General features: G+C 38.5%; 2 protein-coding genes across 2 annotated transcripts; both read left to right on the top strand.

Annotated features, from left to right (window-relative positions):
- Positions 1–373: 373 nt before the first annotated feature.
- On the top strand, positions 374–3,782 carry LOC113340928. Its single transcript, XM_026585977.1, has 3 exons — positions 374–577; positions 1,768–2,952; positions 3,560–3,782. The coding sequence occupies exon 2, from the start codon at positions 1,821–1,823 to the stop codon at positions 2,886–2,888; it is 1,068 nt and encodes a 355-aa protein (XP_026441762.1). The 5' UTR covers positions 374–577; positions 1,768–1,820; the 3' UTR covers positions 2,889–2,952; positions 3,560–3,782.
- A 773-nt stretch (positions 3,783–4,555) lies between these two features.
- LOC113341076 lies at positions 4,556–6,297 on the top strand. The gene has a single exon (XM_026586106.1). It carries the CDS (start codon positions 4,843–4,845, stop codon positions 5,803–5,805), a length of 963 nt encoding a protein of 320 aa, XP_026441891.1. The 5' UTR covers positions 4,556–4,842; the 3' UTR covers positions 5,806–6,297.
- Positions 6,298–14,638: the final 8,341 nt, after the last annotated feature.

The following is a 14,638-nucleotide window of genomic DNA, read 5'->3' as shown; positions in this document are numbered from 1 at the left end:
CCTGAACCGGGAAACATTATCTAAAGCATCATAGTGTCCATATAATGTCCACATTCGGGTGGCCACGAGGCATTTAAAAAGGGGAAGAAAAAAAAAAAAAAACTCTTTAAAATCCATCGGGCAACTAAACATATCAAAAGAATTTGATGTGACGGCAGTGAAAAAGCCCATACAATGAACTTTTACCTTAACCTAACAAACGGTGAAAAATCACAAGGTAAACTCCACCTCCTCAATTGAACCAATCTCCACCACTGTATCCAAAATTACAGCCGACTTTAAATTTTAAACATTTTCGAAAAAGGGTAGCCCACGTCAGCTATTGATACCCCCATTATTTATTACAGCGCCCAATTTTCTGTAAAGTATAAACATGGCTTAAGAGATAGCTTAGCTTACGAGCATTTTTCTCTCTCTCTCTCTCTCAAGGAACCCTAAACGAGAAGAAGAAGAAGATAAAGGAGAAGGAGATTTCACTCTTTCTCCCTCACCGACTTAATTTATTTGGAGGAGAAGGACTTTATTTATTTATTTATTTATTGATCTTCTTCATCATCATCGAAGGAGGTTGATTTTGGTATTATTCCGATCATTTTTTTTTTGAAATTTAGATCTTACCAAATTTCTAGGTTTGTTGATTCTTATTTTTGTTTCAGTAATCATCATCGCTTGTTTGTTGTGTGTGTTATGGGGTTATTGAGTAATCTATTGTTTTTGTATTAGGGTTTTGATTTGAGGTTATGGTGGTTGGATTTGTTTGTATTTTTAGATGTTAGAATGTATAATTGAATTGGTTTTGTGGGTATTGAGTTTTTTTTTTTTTTTTTATGAATTGATGTGACATTAAGGGTGATTTTATTCTTCTATCCAATTGATGTTAGTGAGATATATGTAGATAATGGTGTGGTGAATTTGTAAGTCTATTGTCATGATGATTACTGGATTGATATTGGGAGACCCATTTGTGATATACTTAGTTTTCGGTTTTATTGTTAATGTTGTAAATAATGATTGATTGGGAAGAGTAATTGTATGGGTGTTTCACAGAGTCATTTCAGTAAGACAAAGTAGGGGAGTGACAATGGGGTATGAGAGGTTAATTTCTGCATTTTTCAGCCTTGTGAATGTTGGGAGTAGTATAGTGGCGTGATAAATTCGTGGGTCTATTCTTGTGATGGAATTGGGGAGATTAATTTGTGATACTCTCTTGTTCAGTTTAAGTGTGTTAATGCGCAGAAGGTTATATCTTAGTAATGGGTGATTGATTGATTGATTGAGTACATTCTGTGGGTCTTGCGCAGAAGGTTACCTTAGTAAGAGAAGTAGAGGATGGATTAGTAAATATGAGTTCTCGGGCGTGGTAGAAATTAATATTGTGGAGAATTATGAAATGGGTCCAAAAGCTGTCGTATTTGCTTCTTTTTATTGTGATATGGGGTGAGGAAGGATCGCCGAGTGAATGAACTTCTTAAGATGCTTGATTGTTTGGCATGTAAGTATGTAGCTAGGGTTGGTAGTATGTTTGCGGTTTATCTTCAGATGATAGTATTTCTTTTGAGATTCTGATTGTTGGCTATGTGTGATATTTAGTTAGGACTAGTTTTACTGGATCTCGTCTTGTAAGTGAGCCTCACTGCACTTTAGTTCTTATCAGGATCTTTTGTTCTTTATTCTTACCAGTTTATATTTCAGATTCCGAGTGTAGTTTAGTTTCTGATAATTGAATATCTAATTTACATTGCTTCTTCACCGTTCATGACGTCTTAGGCCTTCAGCACAAATCGTTTTTGAAGACATCAGGTTGGCTTAAACATCTTACAATGCCAAAGGATAGAAAAGATCACTCGATGCCAAAGGCATCTCCTTACTGCAGTTCTGGCCGTACCTTGCGGTCTTCATCCAAAAGACCTTTAGATCGTGTGGAGGATATAAAGGAATGGGAAGAAGCTAGGTGCCCTGTGTGCATGGAGCACCCTCATAATGCTGTTCTACTTTTATGTTCCTCCCACGAGAAGGGGTGTCGTCCTTACATGTGTGATACAAGCTACCGGCATTCAAACTGTCTCGACCAGTTCCGGAAGGCATCTGATGAAGCACCAACAACTTCACCTGCAGAAGTTCCAGAGTCTAGCTCTACAAATATGGTTATTCCAGAAGCAATTATTGAGGATCCACAGGAAGAATCGAGCAGTGAAGGGACTCCACCTCCACCCACTATAGCTTGTGAGAGGAAGATACCCTTAAAGCTTTCATGCCCCCTCTGTCGAGGCCAGGTCAATGGGTGGGTAATTGTGGAACGTGCTCGTCACTTCATGAATGCCAAGGCAAGGAGTTGTGCTTGCGAGATGTGTGAGTTCAATGGGAATTATGCTGATCTCAGGAAGCATGCAAGGCTCAAGCATCCCCTTGTGCGGCCAACTGCAGCAGATCCACAGAGGCAGCATGATTGGAGAATGTTAGAGAGAGAGAGGGATCTTGGAGATGTGCTTAGTACAATTCAGTCTGCGTTTGGAGAGGATAGAGGTGATGATAGTATTATGATTCCTGCCAATGGTGGATTGCTCAGTGTCCTTATCTTTTTTAGGGTTTCTTCGCATGGCTCTCTACCTGAGTCGGGAGGCAGCACCACCACCGCTGCTACTACCAATGGCGGTATGCGGTCTAATCCTTCCAGATCCAGAGTGCCGACTAGGAGCCGAAGGAGAACATCATCATCATCAATATTACCTCTTTGGGGGGAGAACTTTGAGGCAGAAAGTAGGTCCAATACTGAAAGTAGGTCCAATACAAGAGATGGGGAAAGTGGTTCGGCAGATGGCACACCAGCACCAGGTTCATGGCGGTTACTAGAACGAAACCGGTATACAGCATCAGATGATGAGTCCTGACAAAGACCTTTAGATGCTTATGTCCCGTCGTTGCTGGTTCGGGTCAGATCTTTTGATTTCAGTGGTAAGCATCATACTTTATATTCCCATTCTTAGCATGAGATGCAGGGTCCAATGTCAAGATGTATATTCTGTTGAGATGCTATTATTTCAGTTTGTTTTCATAGCACCCATGCCACATACAACTCATTGAATTCACATGATTCTGTATACCCTAGTTGTAGAATATGAAATAACTAGGTTAAATAGAAGTAGATGTTGTGTTGTTGTTGGATACCTTCCTGGTGGTGCGCTCAAATCTTACTCATAAAGAACCACTGAAAGAAGCAGGCTTTTAAAGTTGTTGTCCAACTGGATCTATCTTCACCCCAAGAAGATAGTGCTATGTAGTTCTTTCTTTCTTCTAAATTATGTTGTGCATCATGTTGTTATGCTGCTCTTATTGGTGAGAACCTAATTCAGAAATAGGAAGTACGAATTATGCTGCTTTGACACATATCTGCACTCGAATCAGAATTTACTCATGGTCTACATATGCACATATATATGATTTTAACTTGTAGATTATGAAGCTAAAATTCCAACATATGCTTTCGTTTGCTCATTGATTTACTTCAAACATTCTAAGAATAGTTCTATTCTGAAAACTTTCTTGTTATGTTGTTTCCCAGGTGATACTGAAGGGGGAAATAGTCACAAGTTTTCTCGCTTGTTCGTCCTAATTTGTTCAGCTGAGTGTCGGGCAGTTCGGCTCGCAGTCAAACAATGGTAGTAGTATATGTATAGCAGTTATTTCTTTTCCATATATGTAAAACCCAACAAAGCAAGTAAACAATTGAAATGCCTGTAGTTTGAACCTCCATTTCTTAAATTGATTTTTATTTTCTTGGGTTATTTCTACCGCCTCTCTATTTCCCTTTACATTAATATATGTGTCGATTGAAGCTTTATGATAGTTTTATGTTGAGCCTTAATTTAGGAAGACCACTCTGTTGAGCCTTAATTCATTATTAATGCGGTAGTGCCCACTCCGGTTTACATTGAGCTTATAATAGTAGCATGAAAGAGCTATGAAGCCCTTCTTTATAGTTCACACCAAGCAGCTATAACAATTGAAAAGAGGAAAATAGTGTAGTGGGCACAAGGGTCTGCTGTTGTTTTTCGGGGGCTGCGTATCTCCTCCCTAAAATAGTAGACTATAAAGACTCGACTCTTATGGTGCTTCAAGGCACCTCAAAAACCTTCAATCAAGCAAAAAGTGTGGCCTTCTGTATAGGTTCACACTTCACAGGCTGCTTCATCGCTTGAGCTGAACTGTGAATCACAACTAAAGCGCAGAAAAATTTACATCCATTGATTGTTCGAGTCGTTGCCCACCATTCTCTGCAGTAAACCATTTAGCGCACGCCAAACCATTGCACACTTTGTGCTTCAAACCAGAAACCAGACCACTTTGTTCTTCAAACCTTCACACCCATATCGCTTGGCTTAGTTAACTCCATCCGCAAGCCGATGCAGATATGGACTTGAAGGCAAAGCTCGAGTTCGAGTAAGCTAAGAGATACAGAACACACAGTCAGAGAAGAACCATCAAGTAATGTTCAGGCTTGGGTTAGGGACACAGAGGCAGAACCATTATTATTTTTCCTCATAAAAAAAACAGCTAGCCAATTCCATGTGCCTTGCACACCACAGCACATTTGCAGGCCTGTATAATAATTAATAATATCCGCATCCCTCAACCAACGGAACAATACAAACAAACCACAAACCTTAAAAAGACAACAGCAAAACTTCTAGATAATTACTTTCCATTTCATTTATTTTTTTCTTCCACATTATTTTTCTCTTTGGATTAAGAAGAATCAACCTTGTTTCTACCGACCCATCAGGATAAATTCTCAGAAACCATCAAAACCACCAAAAACCTCTCCTTGTTCTCCATGTTTAAGCCATGATCAAAACCACCAGCCTCTCCAGCATCTCCACCAGCACCACTACAAAACCATTCATATTAAGAATCTTCATTTTCTCTGTTGTTCTTTCTATAACCATTCTTTCTTTCCTCCTCTTCCTCCAATCTCCTCATCATCTTCCGTATAAAAAAACTATCACCCCTCCTAACACAACCCCCACCCCCACCACAACCACATATTTCTCCTCTAGAAAATCATTCTCTCAGGACACCACAACGCCACCCACCACCTCCACCACCAACGAAAACAACAAGCAGAACAACGAGGACATCATCGACACCACCACCACCACCAACGACAACAATAACAAAAATGGTGCAGCTAACGACGTGGAAGGCCTTCGAATACGACCAGGGTACGAATCCTACGAAAAATACGTACAACGACAACTCGATAAAACCTTAAACCCAAAACTTAGAAAGGTATGGATAACCAGAGACTGGGATCGCAAAGTGAACGTTTTCTCAAAATTCTTCTCAGATTTGATAGGAGAAAAGCTTCTTTCAAACGATTCAAAAGCTTTGTGTATCGGTGCCCGAGTTGGGCAAGAAGTTGCTGCATTAAAACGAGTTGGTGTTCCTAACTCGGTGGGTATTGATTTAGTGCCTTACCCTCCATTAGTAATGAAAGGAGATTTTCATGATCAACCGTTCGATAACAATACGTTCGATTTCGAATTCTCCAATGTGTTTGATCATGCACTGTATCCATCTAAATTTGTCAGAGAAATTGAACGTACGTTGAAGCCTGGCGGTATTTGTGTTTTGCATGTCGCGGTATCGCGGCGGGCTGATAAATATTCTGCGAATGATTTGTTCAGTGTGGCTCCTTTGATGAAATTGTTTGAAGAATCTGAAGTGGTACGGGTGAAAAATGTTGATGGGTTTGGTTTGGATACTGAGGTTGTTTTCAGGAAAAAGATCAAGAGCCAGTGGCCTTGATTTTGTATGCGCTAAGTTTGTTCTTCATTTTGAATTTATTTTTATAATTGTGGATTTGTTGCCGGATTTTTCAAGATACAAGCGATAGCCGATGCTGTTTTCTGACGGAGAAAGCAATTTTAATGGGCAAAAGCGAGAAGTCGAGCAGTGCTTCTAGCACGTCGAATGACAAAAGAAAGGGACTATTTTGTTGTCCTTGGAGGATCTGCCATCAGTGAGCAGCCGAAAATACGCGTACATTCTTTAATACGCCAGCCTCCATTTTTTTTGTTTTCCATTGTTGTTATTTTCTTGCAGTTTTTGTATTTTGATTTTGATTTGGTGATATTCCAATTAATAGACACAGTGATACATAAAGAAACATGCGATGGTGGTATACAAGGAACTAGATAGTCTATGAATGGAAGACAATTTGATAACACAATTCTTACTAATTTTGTAAAGATTTTTGCCGAAATTTTGAGTTAAATTTTGATTGTTCTTACAGTACAACATACTGATTGATTTTTTGATAGGTATGGAATTTTTATGTGTCCAAAATTGGCTTCTTTTTTTTTTTTCTTAAGAAAACCGAGAGGCTGCAAAACCACAGCTAAACTCAAGGAGAAACATGATGTCCCGTAGGGAAAAGGCATAGCAAACCACAGCCAACTCAAGGAGAAACATGATGTCCCACAGGGCTAGGCATATCGAAACATGATGTCCCACAGGGCTAGGCATATCACCATGTAGGGAGATATCATTAAGATGCATAACTGAGATTGTATCATTAAGGTCACCAATGTCAACTAATTGCAGAGACTTACAGAGACTTAGGAGATTTGGATCTCTTCAATTTAAATTGTCTAAAAAGGAAGACTGAATAGAGAGTTTTGCTAATTTAATTGCCGTCTTGTTTTGATCATATCCCATTTCGGTAAGACTGCCTAGGACAAAATCAATAGCTTCAAAAATTTCACCCCTCATTTGGTGGAATCCTAGGTGAAATCTTCCTGGTACTTCTCTGTTGTAGGTCTCCTTGATCTCATTCAGAGTTGCTTCATCCTGAGCTTGAAAAATTGATGTTAGCTTTCTGCAACTCTTTTTCCCATTCAATAGCTAATTTAGCTCCTCTAGCAGCTCTGCAGTCTCCATATATGTTTTCTTTGTCGTTTTTTGCTCCCACACAAGTTCCTGAAAAGGACATCCCGATAAGACCACAGTCAATAAATTGATATATATATATCCACATCAGTATTTGTGGATAGGACATCCATAATACTAATGTTAATAGTGACTCCAAATTTTTCTTTATGCTATCTGACAAGTCTAATTCCGGTGTCTTCAAAGTGCCTTTGGAAATAAAGATTATTCAGGATATGACCTGGATTGTGAATCACTCTATCATGAGAGAAAAAATGTTGAGTAATACTCTTCACTGTACATTGGGATGTATGGGATATTTTCTTAAAAATGAAATCACATCTAGCTTTCCAAATGAACCAGCATATAGTAGCAAAGGTAGAGTTCCAACTGCCAAGTTGATAATCCTGGTTGAACCGCTTGGTTAACCAGTCATGAAAGGAGGTGGAATCACCAAATATCTGGTGGAGTTGACCAAATATCTGGATCCAGATAGCCAAAGCAAAGGGGCATGTGTTATGTCTTCCTTCGCATTCTTGCAGAGATTGCAGAAGGGATCAATGTAATACATAATGTTGGCTGGCTGTCTTGGCATTGGTGGGTAAAATACCATGGGCGCACTTCCAGAGAAAAAGATGGATTGCTGGAGAGGTATCAAGATTCCAGAGTTTCTTCCAAGCTGAGTTGATAAGATCATTATCATATTTGATGTTGATTTGCTTGTCATGGAGAGACTTAACAGTGGACTTCCTCCTTCCATGTAAGGTCTAGATAATACTATCCTCCTCATTATTGTTGTGGTAAGTTGTTTGAATAACCTGCTGATCTTCAGGAGAGAACCATAAAGTTAAGATGTTGGAGTCTCATTCACCCCTAGTGTTTAAAAGTTGATTCACATTTGTAAGATGGGGGACATTGTGGAGTCTTAGTAATGATGCTTTATTGCTCATAGATCCACCTGTCTTCCCAGATATGAATTTTTTGACCATTTCCCACCTTCCACCTTTAATACTTCTAGATGTTATCCACTCATTCTAGAATTCCTTTCCATATCCAAGAATCAGAGGGTTTTGGTTTAGTACTCATTCTTATAACTTCTTGGTTAGGGTAATGTGTTGGCTTCATAACATTGTTGAAGGCAATTTTTGTTATCTTAGCATTATTGAAGAATTCTATGTTTTTGAAGCCCAGGCCTTTTGGTTTGTTCACAACACCCCAAGCAATATAATATAGACCTTTTGGTTTTTCTTTGTCTATATTCCAGCAGAAATCCCTTTGAATATAGCATTTAACTCCTTGCAAGTAGCTTTTGGAAGTTTGAAGCAGTTCATTTGAAAAATGCTGGAAGTAAAAGTGACAGAGTTGATCACAGTGACTTTCCCTACAGTAGATAAGGTAGATTTCCATCCAGGAAGCCTGTCTCTCAGTCTGTCAAGGTTTGAGGGCTTGCACCTTGCTCTTTTTGGTGAAAAGATGGGACCTCAGATGTTTATCTTTGATGTCAATTTTTTGAACTCCCAGGAAGTTACTGATGTTGTCAGCTATGGTTGGAGCAGTGTTTTTGCTGAAAAAATCCATGACTTGGAGAAATTGATCATTTGACCAGAAGTGAGACTAAAGTCACTGAAGACCTGAACCAGATTCTTGCATTCATCCGTATTTGCTTTGCAGAATATCATGCAGTCATCAGCAAATAGGAGATGGCTGATAGTAGGAGCTTGAGTATAAATTTTGGTTCCATGGATTTTACCCAGAGATTCAACATGAGTCAAACTTCTGGATAGTGCCTCCATGCAGAATAAGAATAAATAGGGAGAGAGGGGGTCTCCTTTCCTTAATCCTCTAGAAGGTTTGAAGAAATCTCCAGGTGAGCCATTGACAAGGACAACAAGGTTAGTGGTTGAAATATATTGATGTACAAGATTGCACCATTTATCACTAAAGCTCATTTGAAACATGATGGATACGAGGAAGTTCCAGTCCACTCTATCAAAATCTTTGTCCATGTTAATTTTTATCCCCAATATGCCTTTGTCACATTTTTTTTTCCCGTTTTTGGTGTTCATATGATGAGTTAATTCATGAGTAATAGAAATGTTGTCAGAGTGTTGTCTATCATGGATGAAGGCAGACTGGAAAGGGGAAATGAGTTTGGGTAAAAGGGGTTTTAGTCTTTCTGCAAGGAGTTTGGGTATGATTTTATAAGTGGTGTTGCAAAGAGATGTGGGTCTAAAGTGGGATGGGGTGGTGGGGTTATCAATCTTAGGAATTAGGGATATAAGAGTAGAGCTCATTTCCTTCAGAATGAAGCCAGAAGAGAAGAGATTTGTACCATGATAATTATGTTTTCTCCAACCACTTCCCAGTTAGCTTGAAAGAAATTAGGTGAGAAGCCATTGGGACTAGGAGCCTTGTCACCATCCATACGGAAGAGAACATTTTTAATTTCCATAGCATCTGGGGGATGAAGCGGATGCTCATTTTCAAAGCTAGAGGTGGGAGTGGGAATAAGGTTGATGATGTTTTGATTGATGTTGATGGTATCAACAGTAGCCATAGTCTCAAAATTGTTATAGTAAAGCAATCAGAGATGGATTTGATGTCACTAAGCCAACTTCCTCCATCATTCTGGATGGAATCAATTTTGTTTCTCTATATTCTATTCTTGGCAGCATCATGAAAGAACTTAGTGTTTTAGTCTCCAAGTTTGATAAATTGATCTCTATTTTTGGTTTTCCAAATTTTTTCTTGAATATCATGCCCATGTTGAACCACTCTTTTTGCTTCCTTGATATTTGAACCTCTATCCACGTCATATTTGTTCTTAGTAATCCACTCCAGGTGCTTTGCACTCTCCTCCAGATTAGACTTGATGTTGCCGCACACAGTTATGTTCCAGAGTTTAACCTTGATTTTGACATCCTTTAACTTTCTAGATACAGTGAAAGCGGAATAACCAGGGTGTCTTTTTTTTCCAACATTCAGAGTTGATGTCTTTGCAATCTTGGTGATCCATCCATGGGCCAAAGAATTTGAAAGGAATTTGGCCAGGGTTCCAGAGGGGATTGGTGTTTAGGAGAATGGGATTATGGTCAGAATCAATGGCAAGAAGATTGAAAATGGCAGAGTTGGGGTAGATGTCTAGCCAGTTGTCAATGTATAAACCTCTGTCAAGTCTCTGTTCAGTAAGCTGATTCCCAATTCTTCTGTTAGTCCATGTAAAAGGACATTTAGTGTATCGTAGATCTGTCAGGTTAGCTACTTTTATTTTACCCAGATATATATATCAGCTTTAAGAATCAATTGGGTGTTGGCTAAATTTTTCATTCTCATGGAGAAAAATATTAATATCTCCCATAATGAGCCAGGGGAGAGAATTACTCTTGTCAGTATTTTCAATTAGTTTTTCCAAGCATTAAGTTTGTCTTTAGTAGTGTAAGGGCTACTATAAAAGCATGTGTACAACCAAGGGTTGTCATTGCTAGGTGTGATAATAACGCTTATATGATTATTAGAAAAGTCTAAGATAGTAAGGTTAACATTAGTTTTCCAAGCAAGAGCCAAACCACCAGCAGTGCTTATGACACCTTTGGGCTCAACAAACCAAAAATTTGTGACTCCTACAGTGCTAAGAATTGTGCTAAGGTTTTTATTTTGTTTGGTCTCAGAAAAGAGAAAAATATCAGGATTATGCTTATTGAGAATATCATTAAGGTGTATATTGTCTACTGATGAGTGCTAAAAAGTGCATATTTCTATATATTTTTCTTGGCATTTAACTCATCTTTTGTGCATTAAATCTACATTTTATCCCATATTCTGTATTTTCTTTGTTTTCAAGAATAAATATTTTTACTAATTAATTTTGCATTTTTAGGTAATAAATAAAGTTTGGATGAATAGCGGAGCGGAAAAGAGCAGAAAAGCGGTGAAAATCCGGGAGGAATTACACAAGGAAGCCGCGAAAAATGTTGTGCGCAAGACCAAAAGGCTAGAACGGGGCTTGAAGAGGAAGAATTGTTCTTAAAGAAGATATGGGCTTGGCATACCCTCACCCAAACCCATTTACAATATCCATACCCGCCTTCATATTCAGCCGTCGGATTGGATCATCTCAGCATCGTACGGTCGCTTCATCATAGTGCATCAAAATCTGAAGATCCTGAAAAACACTATAGCACCTAACTCCATCTTGAGACGTCAGTTTCGTTGTACTTCCGCATCCAACGGTCGCTCCTCGCTTCCTTCCATCTCGTCGTTAGATCGATCCATCATCTCCACATCCCACGGCTCATCCTCGATGTTCATCCAATTTGCTACAACCGCCCAACACCCGAGCACCTAACACCTATACCCGTCAGCCAAACAGACCTTACCCAATTTTCCATCGACCACCTTCTTCTCCATCTTCTCCCCCATCCCTCTGCAACAGATCCACCAACTCCATCGCCACCACACCCTCGTCTCTGCCAGCCACCAAATTCCACCAAAACATCACAACCACTCCAACCACTAAAACCCATCACCCCCCTTTCCATCTAGCTCCCTATTCCATCACTCTCTCACGTTTCTCTCCCTGAAACCCTAAGCGTGGGAGATTGATGAAGTAGGTAACCTAGAGCTGAAATTGACGCATGGAGGAAGTCTAGGAGAGGCAGACGCAAGTGGGTAGAAGCGTATGAGTGAAATTCGAGAAGTATGGGTAAGATTTCGAAACCCTAACTGCCCTGATTTGGGGGAATTTGGGGATTTTTGTGTAGGAACCCTAATTGATTAATTTGGGTATAAATAGAAGGTGTTTTGTGCTGTTGTGGGTGTGCCTGGATTAGCCAGAGCACCATTTGGAGGCCTGGATTAGCCAGTGCTCTCCACTGTTAGGTTTTGTAATTTTCTGGTCTAATTCTAAATTTCAATTTCAATTACTCTTTATGTTTATCATGTTCTAATTTCATGTGCTAGGGTTTAGATGAAACTCTTGATTGTATGTTAAGATAGTTAGTAATCATGTCATTGTTCTTGTAGTGCTAAAAATGAGTTAGGACTGCTAGTAGCCATTTGAACAAGCAAGCCTGTGATCAGCTGTGCTGTAGAAAGACAGCTGATGCTAGGGGTAAGTGAGTGATAATGGTTAATAATTCAGCCCATTAGAAGGATTGTGCTCAAATGCCTTAGGATTGATAGATTAATTGGTTGTTACAAGTAAGCCTGTGATCAGCTGTGCTGTATAAAGACAGCTGATGCTAGGGGTATGCTAGTAAAATTAGTTGATAAATCACCCATTATAGTATTTCCTGAGATGAAACAAGATATGATTCGATTAGATGCTGCCTTAGCTTAGGACCAAGAAGTGGATTCAATGCCTTGGTAACTTCACACAGTTCTGCATCTTTTTCATTCACTGCACTAGTTCACTGCCTTAGGCTCACTGCCTTTGTTTAACTTCCACTGTCACTATCACTGCCACTGTCACAATCATTGATTCATTAGTTCACCGCCACTGCTTAGCTTAGGAAAGCTTCAACTCATACCCAAGTCCCTGTGGAAATGACCCGTATTTGCCCTGTATACAACCGACACCGTGCACTTGCGGTTAACAAGTAGGCTTCTTCATTGTCTTATTTTCTTACACTCTTAAAAGCCTACCATCTACTAATAGCCTGTTTCCATATGCCTTGGTAGTTCCATGCCATGGCTATGAAGAATTGCCAAAAATTAGAGACATTAGGATAAACAAAGAGGGTTATGCAATATCCTAGGCCCCTAAGTACAATAATGCATGGCTAGATATATTTAGTAATTCCAAGAGACAGTAAAGTGGATCAAAGCATTTAAATAGGTGTTCATGATTTCAAACAAAATAAAAGAGATAGAGAGAAGAGCTATGATTTTCAGTATAAATAAAAGAATTAGCTCCCTCAAGTTTGTTAGTAATCACGTTGTTGGGTTTATCTTGCTACAGATCTCTCTCCATGGTACTGCACTTTTTGAGGGGAGGCAATGGATCCTTAGAACTTTTAGCCTGCTCAGGAGTACTACTCAGAAGATGTTTTTTTCTTTTGGTTTCAAAAGAGATAGGGGCTTAATGGAGGTGCTTATAATTGTGTTTAAATTCAGCCTTCCTCCATTCTCATAGGAGCTTCTTTTGGTTACTCCTCATTGATCTGATTCTAGATATCATTCAGAGAAGGAATAGTGGTGTAAGGGTTAGGGACATCTAGAGTAACTTTGGGAAAGATTGAGTTTGGGTCAATCTCTTGAGCAGAGTTGTTTTCTTTGTTAACTCCTTGAAGTCTGGTAGCACGCTTGATATTGCGGGTTTTTTTTTTTTTGCTCCAGCATTCTGGCCTTCTGACTCTCCACAATTTTCTTGTGTTTTTTTTTTTTTGCAAGCAATGACCTCTGGGTTTTGGGTGATAGTTGATTAAGAATTTTCCATAATTTCTTGCAATATTGTTAACATTGAAGAAGTGGATAGAAGAAGAAATACATCCGAACAACCGATTACTGTTAGAAGAAGCAAGAGAATTGCTGGAAAAGAAAGAAGTGAAATGGTAGAATCTACTAGAATGAGAAGTAATAGAGAAAATCAAATTCAACCACCAATTCAACAAACACTAGTTCAAGGGAGGAATACAGATTATGATAGGGTGAGCATACACACTTGGCAATCAAATTCGTCAGAAGAAGTAGAAGAAGAGAAACAAAACAGAAATTATAGAGAGGAAGAGAGAAATCAAGAAGCAGATGAAGGAAATAAAGAATGATCTTCAATACCTACCTGTTTTCTTTATTAAGAAGCAGATGAAGGAAATCACTCTAAATTTTCACAAATCTCAATATCAATTTTCAGCTTTTTCTAGAATAATCTTCAATACCTCCCTGTTTCTAACGCCATTATGTAGTTGCAGGAAATCCTACACTACACCCCTCATATGATTTCATTATTAATCAATTCATTTTTAGGTTTACACTCTTAATTTTATTGATCAATCTTTGAATATTCTTACAAGAAAAGATAAAGAAATCAAGAATGATCTCTGCTCTAGACTTTTTCTCTCCTATTTACTTGTTTCTTACTCAAAAAAGATCTCTCTCTCTTTACAACTTGAATGACTATTTATAAGGAAATACATAGTGGGTGACAGCTAATCTGTCCTTTATTTTCGGGTATGGTTGATTGAAGATTTTCTGTGGGGTTGTAGTAATAGTGGTTATAAAATAGGGTTCTTTTCAGACTTGTGAAAGCAGATTTTTTTAGATTTAATAAAAATTATATACACAAAAATATTAACAATGGTGCAAGAGGTACTGGGGTTTAGGATTCCACCGAATTCATTTCTTAAGGTTCAAATAATGATTCTTTTAACAATTATAGCTCAGTAAATATATAAAATATATTGACTCTTATTTTTGCCAAGATAAATTCTCCAAATATTAGATGTAAATGTTAAGCATGAGGCATCAAATCATCTAAGCTAAGCATGCCGCATCAAATCAAATGACAACTAATTTTTTCAAATCATAATTTCAATTAAAATTAGTGCAAAAGTCATGAGAAGAATTAAATATAATTACCCAAGTGTGAAATAAGGCTTCCTCCATCACCCCAGTGTTGGGGTTTAGCTCATCATAGTAAAAATGCTCTCAAAATATTTCATTGATGCTCAAAAGTGTTTTACAATGAAGAGAAATACAAGAAATTGATGTAAAA

The sequence above is a fragment of the Papaver somniferum genome, unplaced genomic scaffold (assembly GCF_003573695.1).
Source record: "Papaver somniferum cultivar HN1 unplaced genomic scaffold, ASM357369v1 unplaced-scaffold_24, whole genome shotgun sequence".
Lineage (NCBI taxonomy): Eukaryota > Viridiplantae > Streptophyta > Magnoliopsida > Ranunculales > Papaveraceae > Papaver > Papaver somniferum.
The sequence above is the reverse complement of the archived record's forward strand: the minus strand, read 5'-3'. Positions and strand labels throughout refer to the sequence as shown.